Source organism: Lampetra fluviatilis, chromosome 41, assembly GCF_964198595.1.
Source record: "Lampetra fluviatilis chromosome 41, kcLamFluv1.1, whole genome shotgun sequence".
NCBI lineage: Eukaryota > Metazoa > Chordata > Hyperoartia > Petromyzontiformes > Petromyzontidae > Lampetra > Lampetra fluviatilis.
The window spans coordinates 10,992,908-11,009,377 of NC_136315.1; the positions used below are offsets into that span (position 1 = coordinate 10,992,908).

Genomic DNA, 16,470 nt, shown 5'->3' on the forward strand with positions numbered 1-16,470 from the left:
TCTCCCAATTTAGATCAAAGTTCTTGGAAGAGCTGAAGGACATCCCTATCCGTTTACTCAGGTCTTGGTTTGGACAGAGAGGAGAGGGGGGAGGAGGCTTTAGCCTTCTTCCCCAGGATCCGGTCTACTATTAGGCTCGAGGAGGAGCGAGTAGACTCAGGTTGTTGACAGAGCAATTACTGTGTTGGGCCTGCTCTGGGGGGTAAACGTGATCTAAATCACTACAGCATCGCCTGTGCCTCCCTGAGAACACTTCTCCAATTGACCCCTGGGCTGGTGCAAGGAAACGCTCCCTCACACATGTAGCCGTCGGTCATCACGTTATATTTAAACTGCAATAATCCCTGGAGATGGAATATTTCGATAGCAAGGGTGTCCAACATTGTCACTTGTAATAATTGTCAAGTATGTATGTAATTGTTGTGTACAATGCTTACTATGATGTCTAAAAGCAAAAAAGCAGATGTGCAGGCAGATGAATTTTTTTGCCGACCGGAGTGCTTCATGCTGACGGAACCATGTCAGGCAGATGGGTGAAAACATAACTTATGAACGATGTTGAAATGTCCTACAGTGAAGTCTTTGAGGACTGGTAAGGGGCGAGTCTTCATAAAGTCCAGTTACCATCGGAGTCAAGGCCGCAGAATCGTTTGTTAAGTGTCATACCCAAAGTGACAATCCTTGTCCTGAAGGCTTTATCGCTCACTTGCATCTTCTCACAAGGTCTCGAGTCATTCAATCATCACTAATCCCATACCCTTATCTTGGCAAAATGCCTCTCATTCTCTCTCTCACTGTCTCTCCAGTGAGAGTTTGGGCACAGTAATTGATTCGATCTGTGGCTTGGTGAGCTATTCACAGCAGTCCCTGGAGTGTTATGTTTATCGTAGACACCACGTGGTCAGCACAACACGAAGGGGAATGATTAGAGGTGCCGCGTTGCTAAGATGACGAGGAGCTGCCTAGTGGATTGCTCAGAGACAACGACCCCAGAGGCCACGTCACTAATCCTGCCCAGCGGCATTCGGGCACAGGGCTCACACTTCTTGGTGCAATGTCACAGTAAACCTCGCGCAACTAGAGGCCGACTCTGCTCACTATCTTTTACTATACTTCACTGCAATGCCATGCACCGCCTTGCACCTCCCTGCACGGCCCTGCACGGCGCAGGAGCCAATAACCATGGACCGATGAAAACTGCAGTCCTGCTGTGCAGAGAGCCCATGTTGCCATGTCTTCTAGTGTTGCACCTAAAAACGTATTATTTTTGAAATCTGTAAATGAAGACACTTTTAATTTCCTGGTGACATTTAATCCAAAAGTAATGAAAATGCTCCAGTGTATTATAGTGACTCAAGATTAGTGGTTCCCCTCGTGTAAGGATGTGAAGTAGCTTATTCCCAATCTAGTTTTGTTCATGTTGCTTTCAATGGCAAGACACTTTGTGATGAAAATTGCATATCTGTCCACTGTAGACACGACCACTAATCACCATGAAACCATACGCATTTCAGTGATGTCCACAGTTATAAAGCTGCATTACAGTATTACATCAGTCTGCAGTCTGGATAATGATACATCGAGGTGTGTATGTTCTTTGCTGCACACCTTCAATCTTTCCATCTCTTGGTGCAATCCCAGGCACTCCTCTCAATGCTTATTTGCACCCTATTAAGCTTTCTTCCATTGTCTGTGCAAAACATTCTGGGTTGCCCTGTACAGCAGCACACCAGTAAAGTTGGTACCGAGCACCCTGTGCGTGTCGGGATTCGGGTGAAATTGCCCGCATATTACGTGGACAGACGCGAATCTCAGTGAATGATCGTCTCTGTAACCCCATGCACTCACCCATGAGGATGAACATTTCCTACAATAATGTAGCAGAAGTTCACCCAGAGACATGTAACCGCAGTGGCAGTAGCGTCTCCAAACACTGTTAGAAGGCATGTATTCTCCGCAGCATTGTCTCGTAGCATGACAACTAATTGGCCTTCACAACAGATTGCGAGACAGGAAGGCTCACCTGATCGAGTTGCTAATCTTTCTCAAGAGATGCCGCGATAACAAGGTAATACCGATCACGTTAACACTCACATCTGCTGCTGTCACTTCTCCTAATGCTAAACGGATCTTGTTTAAAGCTAGCCTATCGCTAAAATGTCCACTTCTGATTGGGACCACGTAGATAACATGACAGTTTATTTTGCTAATTCAATGTCAATCAAATGTAAAGTTAACTTGATCGCTAAATTCAACCTCCTGTCAAAAAAGAAGCCAGAGCCACACGTTAAAAAATTAGATGTTAACAAGATTGTCATCAATCATAGTAACATCCCAATTTCCGACAGCCTAAAATCGGTACTAGCTAAAGGGTTGAATTTCGCAGTCACCCCTAAACACATCCCAGTGGATAATATAATTGCCCAGGTCGACGTAGCCCTCAAAGGCTTGGGACACATCCCGGCAGACGTTGCTAGATCTGAAATCGCTATCCTCAAAAACGCTAAGAAACCCATTAGCAACATCAGCAAGGACGAGCGTTTTGATCTCTCTAAATGAAAAAAACAGATGACATTGTCATCCTCTCAGCCGACAAGGGCAATGCCACTGTCATCATGGATAAAACCACTTACAACAACAAAATTCAGGACCTTCTTCATGATGGCAGCTATACCGAAATCAACAGAGATCCCACCAACCGCCTAGCCACACAAACCAACAATATCATCACGGAATCGACTTCTCTAATCGATCAGACCAAGCAGAGCTCCCTAAAACCTTCAGCTGCTTGACCACCCAGATTTTATGGCCTTCCAAAAATCCACAAAGTAGGTACCCCGCTCCGTCCTATCGTCTCCACCATTAACTCACCCACCTACAAACTGGCCCAATTTCTGTCTGAGACCCTGCTTCCTTTTACGGGCAAGTCCACCTCAGCTGTACTTAACTCAGCTCACTTGGTTTCTCTAATCAAGGACAGATGATTTGCTTGTCAGTTTTGATGTAGTCTCTCTGTTCACCAATGTACCTGTACCTGACACCATTGCAATCATTGAAGACTTGGTCCAACAAGGACTGAATCCAGATGTACCAACTTTGGTAAGGCACTGCCTTACCAACACATACTTCACCTGGAATGGTACATTCTACAAACAAAATGAGGGTACCCCAATGGGTTCTCCCTTATCGCCAGTGGTCGCGAATGTTTTCATGGAGAAACTTGAGACAGATGCTATCCAGACACCCACCCTACGTCCTACCTTGTGGAAGAGATACGTAGATGACACGTTCATCATCTGGTCACATGGCCTGCCAGCACTGAACCAATTTCTCAACCACATCAATTCCATACACCCGTCTATCAAATTCACCACGGAAGTGGAAAAGGATGGCAAGCTACCATTCCTGGATGTTTTGATCGAGAAGAGACCTGATGGCTCGTTGGGACATTCGGTCTATAGGAAAGCCACCCACACGGATGCCTATCTAAAGCCTGACTCCCACCACCATCCAGCCCAGAAGAATTCCCTCATCAAAACACTACACCATAGGGCCCGTTGCATCTCCGATCAGCACCACCTAGCCAGTGAGTTGGAGCACATACACCAAGCCCTCAGGATGAACGGATACTCGGACCGTACAATCCGCAAAGCTGTCTCCCCCAGCCATGGGGAGACAAACTTCTGAGGATCCCACCAAAACCATCACTTTACCATACATAGCAAGGGTTACCAAAAAGATTTCCAAAATCTTAAAGAAACACAAGATCCAGGTTCGTTTCAACACAGTACACAAAATCCGTGATTTAATCCCATCTGTAAAATATGCAAATTCCTGACATGCAATACCCTGGTGTCTACAAACTCAGTTGTGGTTGCGGCAGCAGTTTCATTGGTGAAACGAAACGACGTCTCGGACCGCGTTCGTGAACACAAGGCAGATCTGAAACACGATAGGACCAATACCTCTGCCGTTGCTGATCATTGTTTTAACTCTGTGGGCTCACACGAAATAGATTTTTCCAAGACGGAGGTACTCTGCAAACCTACTTGCTACCTTCAGAGATTTGTTCATGAAGCCATCCAGATATATAAACACAGACACAACTTCAACCGAGAAGATGGGTACAAACTGAGCAATCATTAGAAGAACGTTAGAAACCAGGTAAAGTCTTAACTGACTGATGTTTCCATCATACCTGCCTGTCAGCTGTTATTTCCGACTCTGTCTCTCTCTCTCTCTTAGATCTCTCATGCTCACATGTCCTTTGCATTGTTACTCTCATGCCTTTGGATTGCACTCTCATGCTCACATGTCCTTTGGATTGCACTCTCATGCTCACAAGTCCTTTTGATTGCACTCTCATGCCTTTGGATGGCACCACTCTTCGTTCTTACGTTAACATGCTAATCTCTCACATTAACATAGCCACTTCCGTGCCCTCGTCGAGGAGGCCGCTCTCCGTTCTCACATCAACATCACTAGCCCCGCCCACTTCTTTATGACCCTTGGGCTACACCCATTTCAAACCTTTTAAAACAGTCTGCCTTAGTAGGAGATCATGCTTTCCCACCTGATGACGCCCGAAACGTCGGGATTTATTTATTTTTTTACCTACGCGACTTTACCGAAAGAACCAAAGAGTATGAACAGCTCTATCATTTCCCCATCTCGAACCATCTTGGTCAGAAATGCTTATTCTCGCTTTTCTTTTAATCCTGCCAAGTTAATTACCTCTCTGTGTGGGGCGCCATAGTGGCGAGATGTTAACTGCCTTGCATGGTATACAGGTCATGGGTTCGATCCCGACCATAACGCCTGTATATTTTGTGTTTGCATGTTCTCCCCATGGTCACATGGATTTTTCCACATTTAGAAACATCCGTCTACAGTATTTGGCCACTTAAAGTCACTTTGTTGAGCTATCATTTGTGGTCAGATGGATTCTGAAAACGATCTGCATAGCTCAGTGGGCCTTACCTAGTAAAATAAAAAAAATAGTAGCATATATACGTGTATGGAGGAACATGTTCAAGAACCCGGCCAGGAGACTCAGCAGTATAACGGTGGAGAGTTAAAATCTTGGTGGAGGGTTGACTCGTCCCATCATCCCTCTGGGGTCGATACAATTAGTACCATTTGGTGGGGAATTCAACAGTGGTTGTGCTATGCGTAACAGACTCGCCACCACCAGAGGAACATGGAATTTCCACCATTTCCTCAGGACTGTAAAGGGGAAGAGCACTGATGCCTCCATGCGCGTTGAACGGGCGGATGACATCGACTTGTAATTGTAAGAGCAGCACCGTGGATTGGACATAGGAACTCTTAACCTAAGGATGTGGCCCATGATGAGTTTGTCCAGATGCCTGGCTTCGACTTAACCTCCCAAGGTGCCAGTGGGTTCAGTTTAACCGATTCCGGTGTGACCAGGGGGTGTGTGCCGTTTCCGAACATCGATGGGGCGTACTACGTGATAGCCCGCTGTGTGAATGCGGGAAGCAGGAGAACCATGATGCGCATCATCTCTGGCTGTGAAATCTGTCAGGGTATGCCGGGCGGACTGGTTGTCCTGCACATGCTGGAGGAGGCTGACATGGTTTTGTGGCTCCGTGGGCTGATGTCCACTCACATAAAAACTAACAAGCATATGTATTTGCTTATTTTTCTTGCATATCTGGCTCTATAACTGTATGTAAAAGCATTTGCTGAATAAAATTATGAGAGTAGCGTCACGAAAGCCACTGCAATGATCGGGCAGCAGCAGCGCATATACAAAACCTGGCAGGAGCAGAGAGGCCAGTCTTGCCGGCCACTCGCGTAGTAGTGGCTTTGAATAATTTAATCTGCGGTCCCGGTCGAGTTACCCACGTGGCTTGTGTTCCCAAAATAACACTTCAATAACAAGCACCCTGGTCGGAGTCACAATCTCGTGCGGGATAGTCCCTGATACCCATGCATGTTATGGTTGAGGTTAGGAATGCTCACCATTCCTCTCTGATGAACCCCATGAGATCTTTGTGATTCGTAACTCTTCTGTCCATGTTTAGCAGGAAAACTTTTTTGTGGGTTGCTCAGTGATCAGAGGTTGCACTAATCGTATGGATGAGGTGATTGAAGCATCCTGCACGAAGCCTGGTAATGAACCTTCTCAGAGTATTCTAATGTGGAAGCCAGGTGCTCGCAGCTGGAAAAAACCTCAAACGCTAAACCATCGGGTCACAGTGGTCTCCCAGAATGCCCTCATTGCCAATGTCATCAGCTGGAGAGATCGGCTTAGATATTTTTAAACAGATGGGGAGGACGCGTCAGTGGGGAATGTTAGACATGTCGTGTATGTACGTCTCTCTGATGAAGAAGTCACGGAGTTGGAATGATGGTTCGCACTGGACTGCGAATCAGGGAAATCGACACAGCCAGACTGAGCCCCAACATGCTGTGAATAGCTACAAGAAGAGATCACCAGTATATGCAGGTCAGTCACTTTCAGTTTAAATCGGTTCTTGTAAAAATACAAGACTAGCATGCAACCGCTGGTTTAAAGGGGTTAGAGTCTTCGGTGTTTTTATTGGCCGGGTCCAGTCATTTTGGTGACCAGGTCACACTCTTGCAAAAGAGGCTCTTCCTGGTCTACTGAGTTCTTGCCTGGTTAAGAAAAATAAACTTTGGACGCAGCTGTTGTGTGTATTTGGTGCATTTAGTGGGTGAAATGTCAGAGAAGTTTATTATGGGAATCATGGTCATGTAAGCGGGTGAATCTTTATGGCGGGTGCCAGCATCGCCGTGTCATCAGTTTGGCTAGAGGAGGGTTACGTGTCGAACCTCTCCCCTCCCACACCGTGGAGGTGTGGGAGGGGAGAGGTTTGATGAGGGAAGACCAGGAGCCCTGCTGGGCCCTGCTATGTGCGGGACATAGCGTTACTGGCCTCCAGTGCACGTGAACACTCACACCAAGCGGAACAGTCATATGGCGCCAACCTCGGCAAAACTAGGAATGTGGAATTTACACCACTGGGTGAAGCTGTGAGCAGGAGAAGAGCAACTCCTCCATGCTCGTGCGAACGGGAAACCACTCAGACTATTGAATGGCGCATACTCTTCTGGCTAACGAGCTTAGTTGCATTTCAGTCCGATGACAAATTAATTAGAAACAAAGCTGCACGTGGACATCGTAATGAAAACTTTAATAACTTACCCTTGAAGAATTTTCTTTAACAGAGTTGCTATCAGGGTGGGTCCTTGCGATCCGAGTTTCTGTGCTCAGGTTGAGACTCATTTGGAAAGTGTTCTTTAGCTGCTCCACTGTGAGTGATCCGTTCGCTCCGTATTTTTCCAGAATTTTTAGCAGTAACATTTCAGCGGAGAACTCTGATGTATGAGACCATGATTGCATAGGGTAGAGGGCAAGAATGAGCATCGAGCAGTCTATCCAGGAAGGCCGCAGTCGACATGGAGAAGGCATGGTGAGAGGGCAGCTGAATTATGATGGCAGATTATACTTCTCAGCAACCAGAAATGTCCCAGGAGAATCAGTTGCTTTCCTAGAGAAAAAGAAAAAAACATTTAAATATTGGAAACAACAAAAAAACATGAATATTTAATTATATGTGTTTATGTATATTTTGTGGGGTGCAGTGGCGCAGTGGTTAGCGTACTGCACAATGAACATGGTGACCAGTTTGATTCCCACTCACGACTAATAACAGTGGCGAATATCTGAACCAATCCTGGCGCTCCCCCTAGATTGAATCAGCCTCAAATGAGTACCTGGTGCAGTATGTACACATCAGCACTGCGGAGACAAAGGCATTAGTGTTGGCCACCCACCCGCTTGTGTGCCGTGCCAGTCTTCATAGGTGCTTGCTAACAGCACTTGCCCCAACAGTCTGTTAAGGCTACACGGGGGATCTTTGTCTTTGTATATTTCCATGCACGAACATGGTATGCAAAATCAGTTTTACTTATACACGCCACAAACAACAATAAAGACGTAATGTAATACAATATTATTGCATGTACAGTACTCATTCAGCTTTCCGATATTTATCATGCCCTGCTGCACAATCTTGCGGCACAAGATTGCGTGTGTCATTCGTGTTGATGTTTATCGGACTGTTGACCGTGGACGTCTTGCGCTCGGTATGTGGGCTCCGGCATCACCGTGAGATATCGGCTCATTTGTATTCGAATTAACGATGTCCATTTCACCCAGATAGCAAGTGACACAAAAGCATGTCACAGGCGGGCCGCAAGAAAGCTCCTGTCGCACCTCCTGGCTTTGACATTCCTCCTCAAAGACACTGGTGTAATCATCAACCACATCAACACATCATCAATAGGCCGCTGCGTCCGTCTCATTCATAATGTAAATTAAAGACAAGCCAGAGTGCGATTGTGGCCATACAACCCAATCTATGGACCGTGCAGTAAACCACTGTAGTCTGTACTCCTGTAATGAGGGGAGGACCAGGAAAACTATACAAATCCTCTCCTGTAGCCCTCTCGTCATGGTGATCAGACCTCAACATCAGTATTTAGCTCCTGAACATATTGCCATCATAACAAAATTATAATCGGCTCTTTTCACATGTCGGCAATTTTCTCTTGTCTAGTTTTTTTTGCAAAAAACACGCCGATGTCTCCGTGACCAACAACGCAGCAGGTTGCCAGGCAAGAAAGGTTTGGAGGTTTCACTCAAATGCGACTGCCTAACGCACAGCTTTGGGAGGGGCCCACATGCATCTCAGCCAGCACCTATTAAGGGACTGTGTGTTGTCTTTGTGTGGCCTGGGACTGTATGTATTTTGTTGTTTTGCTGCATTGCCCAAGCTTGGGAATTGGTGTACTTATGCAATTTTAATTTAGATAATTAATCTGAATTATGTAATTATTTGAAGTGATTTGCTTACCTTTCCTATACTTTGCACACCTATCGTTTTTTGCATTGTTGTTGTTGCAACCTTCTGACCCGCCTCTACTGGACATCTGTGAAAAAAGAGCTTCAGAGCTCATCGGATTTCTCAAGGATAAATAAAGATTCTGAGGTCCGCCAAAGTTCAGTCGACCGAGCCCGGGCCAATAGGCCAAAGAGCGCGCGCCATGCATGCTGTGCGCTGCTCCTGATGATCGATGGGGGTGGGCCTGTTCACATCTGCACCTCCGATGAGTACGGTTGACTACATATGGTGTGAAAGAAGTTCAACATACATCACCGATCCTGGCTTTCTATTCTTCCTAGCATCTTCACCAATGTAGGGGGCTCTCACTTAATGTGTCACATGGAGTTTATTTTAAACAAAAATGATTCCTGGTTTCTCACCGAGCGTAAATTTCCCAACGTGTTTTCATGCTCAAGGCCCGTGTTTTGTGAATACCCAATCCCCATCCAGTCCACAAACTGGGTGTGTGGCCCAGCGATCTGCAATTCTTGAGACGTGTGCTTGTGTAGTGATGTATAGAGTCACTACGGTGTCTAGCACCAGCCACTGGAAGAAGAGTGGTACACTGTGCATGTTAGCGTCTCTCTGGCACCAGAGTGTGTGTGTATGGCATCGAAGCGGGCCCTAGGCGGCATGCTTCTGGTGACGGCCAGAGAGAGGGCACTTCAGGACATGCCAGTCTGCGTGAACTCGAGAGGGCACGTGATCAGGAGAGGGTAGCGAGGGGGCCAAGGGGTAGCGAGAGGGACACATGACATAAGGCCCAGAACCTTCTAGTAGGATCTAGAAGGGGGCGTGGCCTAGGGCGAAGCCAGGCCATGCTCAGGGGCATGAAAGGGAAGTCCTGAGCGCCGATCCGGGTTGTCTTCTGGAATCAACCCGCCATGCTACGTCTCCTCGCTCTTCGGTTGTCACGTTCGGCATCGTGGGTCAGGCAGTACGTTACTGACCTGACCCGGCTATGTAGTTGCCCATTGTGGTTATGTCGTTAGTGGAAGTTGTTACCACCTATGTCGTTATCTCGTATGTTTATGTAGTTACCCTGACGGGGTGTGTTTCCGTAGATGCCACTACAAGTGTAAACATATTCTGTTCATCTACTGCCGATGCAGAAGTCCCCATGCCATGCGGGTCATGCGGGGCTATTTGACCATACTTCAATATGCTGGTCAGGCCGTAGCCCCGAAGTCTACTCAACCCTGTACACTTTACTCCCTGCATCTCACAAGATCAGGTGCCTTCCAGGTGTCCTGGTGAATGTTTACACCTTCATGCAAAGGATGCAATCCAAACAACTGATTAAGTGTGGGCTTAAGCCCAGCATTGTCATTTAAATCGGTGTCTGTGTGTGGACATGCAAATGTAGCTTGTGCACAAACATGCACATGCATTAGTGTGCATTTAAACCCCCTCAACTTAGGACAAGCTTGATAACACCCCTTTAATTCCAGAGGGAAATCCAACAACACTACATTTACAATGTCCTCCTACAATACGATGCATCTCCTTAATGGTAACTTAGTCGGTGTGTAATGGGCCAACTGGAATCTGGCACCAAACGTGCATATGGTGAGCAAACCCCATAATAAAGGATTAACGGTGATGTCACCATGGCGCCTATGCCAGGCTAGGTGCACTTTGAGGCCACGTGAAGTGTCAAAGGTTCGCTGACAGGAGGTCTCGAGACAGACCCAGGTGCCATGGGTTGGCTGACTGATATGACTGGTAGATGTACCAGCTGTACCAACTTGCTGCATTTCAGCCACCCGCGCTCCGCTCATTGTTGTGAGCGTCTCTCCTCTGCCCTCTGTTATTGCTGGAGGGCGACTGCCTCCAACTTCCCAGTAACGTCCTTCATGAGCATAGATGCCAATCTTGACACCGCGGGTACCAGTCTTTGGCAAGTCCACTCAGCTCCACATCCTTCCGTACCATGTCTTGCCCATTTAGCCCCCTCTATGCGACCAAACAGAAGCTGCTTGGGCAAACAGTGGCTGTGCATGCGGGCTACATGAGCTCACTGATGGGAATGCGCTCAGATCTTTCAAGGATTTATTAGCTCCTAACACAATCCAGCCTAGTGAAACCAAGGATGGATCATAGGCATGTCAGCCTGAATGTTTCTAACGATGCAAATGTTCAATTTTAAGGGTCCAACGTTTCACAAGCATAGAGAAGGGAGGGCATGACTGTGGCCGAGAAGACCTGAAGCTTCGTGCGGAGCGACATACCAGGTAGCTTCCACACAGCATTGCACAACCGTTGAAGATAATGCTGCCCGACTGATTCGGGGTGAGACCTCTACTATCAAACCAGAGCTGGTCATCAGCACACTGCCCAGGTATGAGAAACTGTCCACTCTCTACAAAACTGCTCCATCACCAATGGGGAGCTGAGGGGGTGGAGCCTTTGGTGGCTCAAAATACCCAGGCAGGTGCTTAGTTTGGTGGTGCTGATGGTAAGACCCAACCTCTTAGTGGCACACTCCAGGTTCAACAGCAGTGCTTCCAACTCCCCTCGGAGTGAGCAGCATTAGGATACATAAAATGGTTGACCAATAGGGAGCCATCCCTCGACCACACCCGTGCATCAATCAGCCTCCCCTCGTGTCTGTACCAAATGGAAATTCCTCCGGTACAGCCATGGGAAGCTTCTGGAACCACGTGATCAAAGATAATGTTAAATAATCTGGGAGCCAGAGGACATTCCTGTCGCACCCCAAGGTGAACAGGGAATGGCTCCGACTCCTGGCCACGTAGGTTTACCCAGGTCTGCACACCATCATGAAGGCCCTTAATGATTGAGAGCAGAGTCGGGGACTCCGAAAGCATGAACTGCCCACAGCCCTGGCCTGTTATGGTATCATAGAGGCCTTGACCAGGTTAATAAAGCAGAGATGTAGGGCTTTTTGGACTTCGCTATACTTCTGCTGTAGCAGACGGATAGAGCATATGACATACGTGCAGGAACGCCCTGGTCTGAAACCACATTGGGGGTTTCCGCAAGACTCTCCCTTAGCGTGCCTGGCAAGGTGATGTTGAATAATCCTTGCCAGGACCTTTCCCGGCACACTGAGAAGAGAGATGCCCCTATAGATGTTACAATCTGTGTGGTCCCCCCTCTTAAAGAGAGGGACCACCCTCTTAAAGAGAGGGACCACCAGGGCATCCTTCCAATCCTGCAGAACCTGTCCAGTGGTCCAGACAGTTGTGATGTCATGTAAGCCAGTCTGCCCACAGATGTCACCCTCCCTCAGCATTATGCTTGGGAGATAGTCACCCTCCACAGATGGCACCTCAGCCAACCATTCAGAAGGGGCGACTACTTCTGCCAATATTTGAGGCACGGCAGCCCAAGCAGGGTCGTCCCCACCTTGCCCCATGATGTTGTCTGGGCTGAGGGAATTCCCCACCCCCAAGACCTCACAAAAATGCTTTGCAAACCTGCATACCTATTCCTGGGGGTCGGAGATAAGATTACCATTCTTTCCCTGAAGGATGGTGATAAGTGAGGCGCTGCAAGATACTTGCTGGAATTGTATAGTGAATTGTGATTGCGGGCCACTGAGGCAGATTCCATCTCCTCAGCAACCCGCCACTACTCACCCTTGCAGCGCCGCACGGCTCTCCGAATCTCGGAGTGAAGGCTGTGGTAAGCCTCCTCATTCTAGACCAGGTAGCTTCCACACAACTAAGCTCATGAAAACTAGGGACAAGGCTTGGGCATGTGCTCAGAAAAGTAATTTGGTCCATGACTGGCTAGAATACAGGATTTTAAGGAATAGATGCGTCAAAAAAATACGGCATGCAAAAAATGCATACTTTCCTCCACTCTCCTGGAATCACATGGAAATGCCAGGATCTTCTGGAAAACAATCAAAAGTATCGAAAAGGCATCTAGCACAGATAATCTGCCCGTTGAGCTTAACCGAAATGGGGAATATTTTTCAGAGCCCCAAAAAATAGTTGACAATTTTAACCTTCATTTTTCTGAAGCTGGTGACCTTTTTGATAATGTATTGGGAGTCACCCCCCTGTGCATGCAAATTCCTACACCCCTGTCCAAACATTAAACGAATTTAGTTTCCAGCCAATCCACGAAAGTAATGTTCTGAAACAACTGTCCTACCTCAAAGGGTCCTCCTCTACCGGAGCAGATAGTATTCCCGTCTTTACTCTGCTAACTGTTGGTCACCTAATATACAAACCGATAGCCCATATTTTCAACCTGTCCATCAAAGAAGCATCAATACCTCTAGAATGGAAACATTCATATGTTCGTCTAGATTACTACCAACCTATCTCAATTTTGTCCCCGTTGATGAAATTTTTTGAAAAAGTATTGAACTACCAAATTAGCAGTTTCCTGTCCGACAACAATCTATTACATCAAAAACAATCTGGGTTCCGAAAAAAATACAGCACCACATCTGCTGCATTTGACTCTTTGAATCACATTTACAGTAGCCTTGATAATAAGCAGTACTGCGCCAGTCTTTTTCTTGACTTGTCCAAAGCCTTTGATACAGACGACCACAACACCCTGCTTAGTAAACTAAGTTGCCTCCGTTTCTCCAAACACGCAATAGAATGGTGAAAAAATTACCTCTCTTTTCGCACCCAAACTGTACTCACAGATGGTTGGAGGTCAAACAGTGTTAAGATAACAAAAGGGGTTCCACAGGGTTCAATCCTCGGCCCCCTCTTGTTCTATCTTTATGTCACTGAATTGGGCACTGACCTGGATCATTCCAGAGTAAATATTTTTGCAGATGACACGATACTGATTACTGCTGGCCGCTCTCCGGATGACGTGATTGCTAAGCTCCAGGGTGATTTCAACAAACTACAACATCAGCTAGTTGCTCTTAAACTAGTCCTGAATACCTCCAAAATCAAGGTGCTATGCTTCTCACCAGGACTAAAGCAGGAAGTTATATTTCCCCAATTACATTCCTTAAATAATTATCAAATAGAGCAAGTCAAGATCTATAAGTATCTTGGGGTCATTCTTGATTCAAAACTGAAATTTTAAGATCACATTGATTATAATAGGTAAAAAGACAAAAATTGGTTTTCTGTATCAACACAAGCACTGCTTCCCCCCTATGTTCCGTTTGGAATTGATAAAAGCTACCATACTGCCTCTACTTGATTACTGTGACATCGTGTATAAATCAGCCCCAAGTACTGTACTGAAGAAGCTTGACTCAATGTATCACTCGGCCTTAAGATTTGCATTCAACTGCCCATATAGGACTCATCACTGTGATCTCTACATTGGATCAAGCTTAACATATCTCAATGTTCGACGGCTTGTGCATCAGATCTCATTTATTCATGATGTACTTACAAAAACAATCCGCAGATTACCTGCTGGATCTCCTCTCTGTTTCAAAGAACAAATTTGACCTAAGGTCTTCGCTCATTTACCAGCTTCACATTCCCTATTGCCGTACAAATACTGGAGGAAGGGCCTTTGCTATTGATGCCCCCAGGGTCTGGAATGCTATTGCCAATAAACTGAAACTTGAATCACTACCTATGAGATCTTCACTCAAAACTGCTCTAGAGGAGTTGTACACCCCTAGCTGCCACTGCAGTTTATTGGCCTAAAATACAATGTTTCGCTCCGGATGATCGCTGCAAAGTATACAAAGTATGATCTGTGTTTTGATTCAGTGTGCTGATCTTAAAGGTGCATTGAAAAATGTTGATACTCCGACTGATGCTCCTACTGTTGTGGAGTGACTCATGCAGCCAGCTACGGCTGCAGAGTTTGGTAGTACATGTTGTTCACGTCGTTTATTGTGAAAATTCGGTCACAGTTCCTATGACCACTGTTTCATTGCTTTTATGGCTTTATTTTGGTGATTTTCGAAAAGTTTTTGGTTTGGCCATGTTTGTATGTTGTAGTACAGAGTTAGACTGATGGCCCACTGGGATATTTGCACAGGGTTGGTGTACGGTGATTTTTCTGCAATATTTAGCTGTCTTTTCTTGGATTTTCTGTTTGCACATAGTCACTTTAAGATGTTTTCTTGTTCATGTTTTTTTTGTTTGTTGCGGTTGCACCCGATTCAAGAGCCGAATGGCTCACAGGGCTATACCTAATAAATGAACTTTGAACTTTAAACAACATTGCGCACCCAATGAAAAGATTCTGCCCGACTGATTCAGAGTGAGACCTCTGCTGTAAGCCTCGTCATGAAAGTGTGTTTGTGAAGGTAGGTGCTCATCGTATGTATTTAGGTGTTTATTAGTGTGCGTTAAAATTTAGTTTTTTTATTGTCTAACCTTTTTTTGTTTCAACGTTTTCCTCGGCGGTTTGTTTTGGCGCGCTTTTTACCCCGATTGTGTGCGTGTACAGCACCTGTATTCTTTGTATGTGTGTGCTATTTGTGTCTGTGTATCTGTGTTCTTGTCTGTGTATGTTTATATCTGTGTTCTTGTCTGTGTATGTTTATAAATAGCATGGCATACTGGATCATGGTGTAGTGTAGCGTGTGTACTATAGTGTGTGTGCATGTACTGTAGAGTGTGGTGTACTGTAGTCTATGATGCCTTGTGGCTTGTATACCACAGTGTGTAGTGCACTACAGTGTGTGCAGTGCAGCGCAGGCTGTGTGTGTGGTGCGGGTTGTGTGTGCGGTGCGGGCTGTGTGTGCGGTGCGGGCTGTGTGTGCGGTGTGGGCTGAGTGTGCGGTGCGAGCAGAGTGTGCTGTGCGGGCTGTGTGTGCTGTGCGGGCTGTGTGTGCGTTGCGGGCTGTATGTGCGTTGCGGGCTGTGTGTGCGGTGCGGGCTGTGTGTGCGGTGCGGGCTGTGTGTGCGGTGCGGGCTGTGTGTGCGGTGCGGGCTGTGTGTGCGGTGCGGGCTGTGTGTGCGGTGCGGGCTGTGTGTGTGTGTGGTGCGGGCTGTGTTGGTGTGTGGTGCAGGCTGTGTTGGTGTGAGTGGGGGATGTGTGTGCGGTGCAGGCTGTGTGTGCGGTGCAGGCTGTGTGTGCGGTGCGGGCTGTGTGTGCGGTGCGGGCTGTGTGTGCGGTGCGGGCTGTGTGTGCGGTGCGGCCTGAGTGTGCGGTGCGAGCAGAGTGTGCGGTGCGAGCAGAGTGTGCGGTGCGGGCTGTGTGTGCGGTGCGGGCTGTGTGTGCGGTGCGGGCTGTGTGTGCGGTGCGGGCTGTGTGTGCGGTGCAGGCTGTGTGTGCGGTGCGGGCTGTGTGTGTGTGGTGCGGGCTGTGTGTGTGTGTGGTGCGGGCTGTGTTGGTGTGTGGTGCGGGCTGTGTTGGTGTGTGGTGCGGGCTGTGTTGGTGTGTGGTGCGGGCTGTGTTGGTGTGTGGTGCGGGCTGTGTTGGTGTGTGGTGCGGGCTGTGTTGGTGTGTGGTGCGGGCTGTGTTGGTGTGAGTGGGGGATGTGTGTGCGGTGCGGGCTGTGTGTGCGGTGCGGGCTGTGTGTGCGGTGCGGGCTGTGTGTGCGGTGCGGGCTGTGTGTGCGGTGCGGGCTGTGTGTGCGGTGCGGGCTGTGTGTGCGGTGCGGGCT

General features: G+C 47.4%; 1 protein-coding gene across 4 annotated transcripts in view; it reads right to left on the minus strand.

Annotated features, from left to right (window-relative positions):
- Positions 1–16,470, minus strand: part of SLC39A14 (solute carrier family 39 member 14) — a 56,257-nt gene that overhangs the window by 30,128 nt on the left and 9,659 nt on the right. For all 4 annotated transcript variants that reach the window (XM_078875564.1, XM_078875563.1, XM_078875565.1 and 1 more), the window contains exon 2: positions 7,196–7,541. In XM_078875564.1, the coding sequence (XP_078731690.1) occupies positions 7,196–7,462 (267 nt within the window). In that variant the 5' untranslated portion in view covers positions 7,463–7,541. The remainder of the gene's footprint in view (positions 1–7,195; positions 7,542–16,470) is intronic.